General features: G+C 38.5%; 1 protein-coding gene across 1 annotated transcript; it reads left to right on the top strand.

Annotated features, from left to right (window-relative positions):
• Positions 1-685: 685 nt before the first annotated feature.
• Positions 686-2,035, top strand: LOC149157912 (pathogen-related protein-like). Its single transcript, XM_089437681.1, has 4 exons — positions 686-891; positions 989-1,121; positions 1,220-1,518; positions 1,783-2,035. Exons 1-4 carry the CDS (start codon positions 721-723, stop codon positions 1,951-1,953), a joined length of 774 nt encoding a protein of 257 aa, XP_089293807.1. The 5' UTR covers positions 686-720; the 3' UTR covers positions 1,954-2,035.
• Positions 2,036-2,384: the final 349 nt, after the last annotated feature.

The raw sequence follows: 2,384 nt of genomic DNA, 5'->3' as shown, positions 1-2,384 counted from the left end.
GTGGTATTATATATGTGGTTGTTGGCCATGTCTATGAGTTATTGGTGTAGGATCTAGATTTGTGGAAGTCAATTATTTACATCCTATATATCTAGTTGGTATAATCAATAAAAAATATAGTGTGGTTTTGTGTTGTGTGTAATTGTTCTCTCTCTCTATTTTTTTTCTACTAGTAGGAAAACTTATCATAACTTAGTTGTCAAACTAGCAGTGAAGACAACCATCTTTGGTGGTTATCCTAAAATGCAGAATAGCTCATCATTTTTATTCAAGGAAAACCAAGCCACCTAGAACAACCCACTTTAGTCCGTAATGGAACAGAATTTCACACTTACCATATACTTCTAAATCTTAAGATATTAACCTATTTCCTTACATCAGAAAAATACATACTCTTAACAAAAGAAAAACAATTTTATAACAATTCGATTCAAGCCGAGAATTCCAATAAATAGTCCAACGCTGATCTAATGAATGATGATTTTGATGACTTCAGCGTGATTCAGCATGGTAAAGGTAATTTTGATGACTTCACCGTCATTCAGCATCGTAAAGGAAAAAGGAATTTAGAAAGGTATTGGGCTCTAAACCGTGCGAGGACCGGCCGACAAACCAACCCTATTTCTGTGTGCTCGGCTTATAAATCTTGCGCAGTGTCGATAATGGGAGCTCCAACATCCCCATCTCATCTTCCCTTATTTGACCAACCGACGAATCAGGATGTCTGCAGCATCTCATGACGAATCCGCCGCAGCAACAGCGGCACAAGTTGAATTGGATCCTTATCGTCTTCATATGTATGGGGAGGCTGAGAAGCATACAGCATGGAGGCATGGAGCTCCACCCTCTTACCATCTCGTCAACAAGTTGTTTGAAGAAGGCCGAACTCAGGTTCGCTTTTGTATTTGTACTTTTGTCTTCTACCATTTAATTCCGGAGTTTCATATGACTTTACAGATGCAGTAATTATTTAAATCCATATGTGCAGGGATGGCCAAAAGGTTCCTTGGAAGAAACTGTGGAGAAGTTGGTGAAAACATGGGAGATGGAGCTGTCTCATAAGACAAACATACAAGATTTCAAATCAATTGACACTTCCAGCTTTTCTATGAGTGTTAACGGTAATATTTCAGATAAATATATATCTAGTCCAGTAATTAACCTATAGACCTCACTTGTCTGAGTGTGCCTTTCCCTGTGAATTGTGAAATTCATGCAGGAAGGCCTGCGTTATCAGGAAAAGAGACCCTCGATATGGGAAGCTACAATGCACTCCTTCAGACATCTTTGCCGGAGGAACTTCAATACTACAAGACGTCCATGGAAACATTTGAGTCCTCTCATGACATATTTCGAACTTCGTTTCCCACAGGTTTTGCTTGGGAAGTGATTCAAGTCTATACAGGCCCCCCACTTGTAACGTTCAAGTTCAGGCACTGGGGCATCATGGATGGGCCTTTCAAAGGCCATAAACCAACGGGAGAAACCGTGCAGTTCATTGGAATTGCTATTGCAAAGGTCAGCACACTGCACTGTACCTGATCTTCAACCTTAAATGTCTAATCAATTCTTAGAAAGGATCACACAATCCTGAAATTCAAAGAGCTCTTTAGTATTAATACCCATTTTAATGTTTCTGTGATATTTTGAGAGATTACTTGCAGCCTGCAGTCCATGGACTGACATAAGGGTTTGCAGTCATTTTGGTTATGATATTGGAGGTTTATTATGGTTAGTGAAGAGCATTTAATAACTGAAGGGTGGGTTGTTGATGTTGTGCAGGTGGACGAGGGAATGAGGATTGTGGAGGTGGAAGTGTACTACGACCCTGCAGAGCTTTGTGGGGGACTTTTGAAGGGACCAGTGGAGGAGAGTTATGGGGATAATAAGAAAGGAACAGAAGGTTGCCCCTTTTACGCTGGAATTGATCATGACCTCTCCATCTCCAAATAAGCAGTATTATTCTATATAGAGTAATTCTATTATTGTATATGGTTGATTTCTTTTACTGCATCTGAAGTTTGGTTTGTTTGGATAATCACGGTGACAAAATACCATTATTTTGAGTTTATAGCATAGCTACCAAATTCGTCCGTATCAGAGGAAAAAATATGGAAATTTGGGAATTCGATTAGTACGTCAAAATTCGATTCGGTTCATGTAGTTTCGCTTATATTTGGTTCATGTAGTTTATTGCACGTATTTATTAATTTATGTTTGAGAATAGTAAGTGCAATGATCCCTGAGTACAAAATAGATAGTTGCTGAATAGCAGGTAAGAAATGGAAAAGTTGCTGGATTGAGAAAAATCCTGAGTTTTAAAATTTAGTGTAGTTTTAAAGAGATTAAAAAGCTGAGTTTTAAAATTTAGTGTGGTTTCAAAC

The sequence above is a fragment of the Pinus tabuliformis genome, chromosome 5_2, assembly GCF_031772625.1.
Source record: "Pinus tabuliformis cultivar Carrire ecotype Pingquan chromosome 5_2, CPIR1, whole genome shotgun sequence".
Classification (NCBI taxonomy): Eukaryota; Viridiplantae; Streptophyta; class Pinopsida; order Pinales; family Pinaceae; genus Pinus; species Pinus tabuliformis.
The sequence above is the reverse complement of the archived record's forward strand: the minus strand, read 5'-3'. Positions and strand labels throughout refer to the sequence as shown.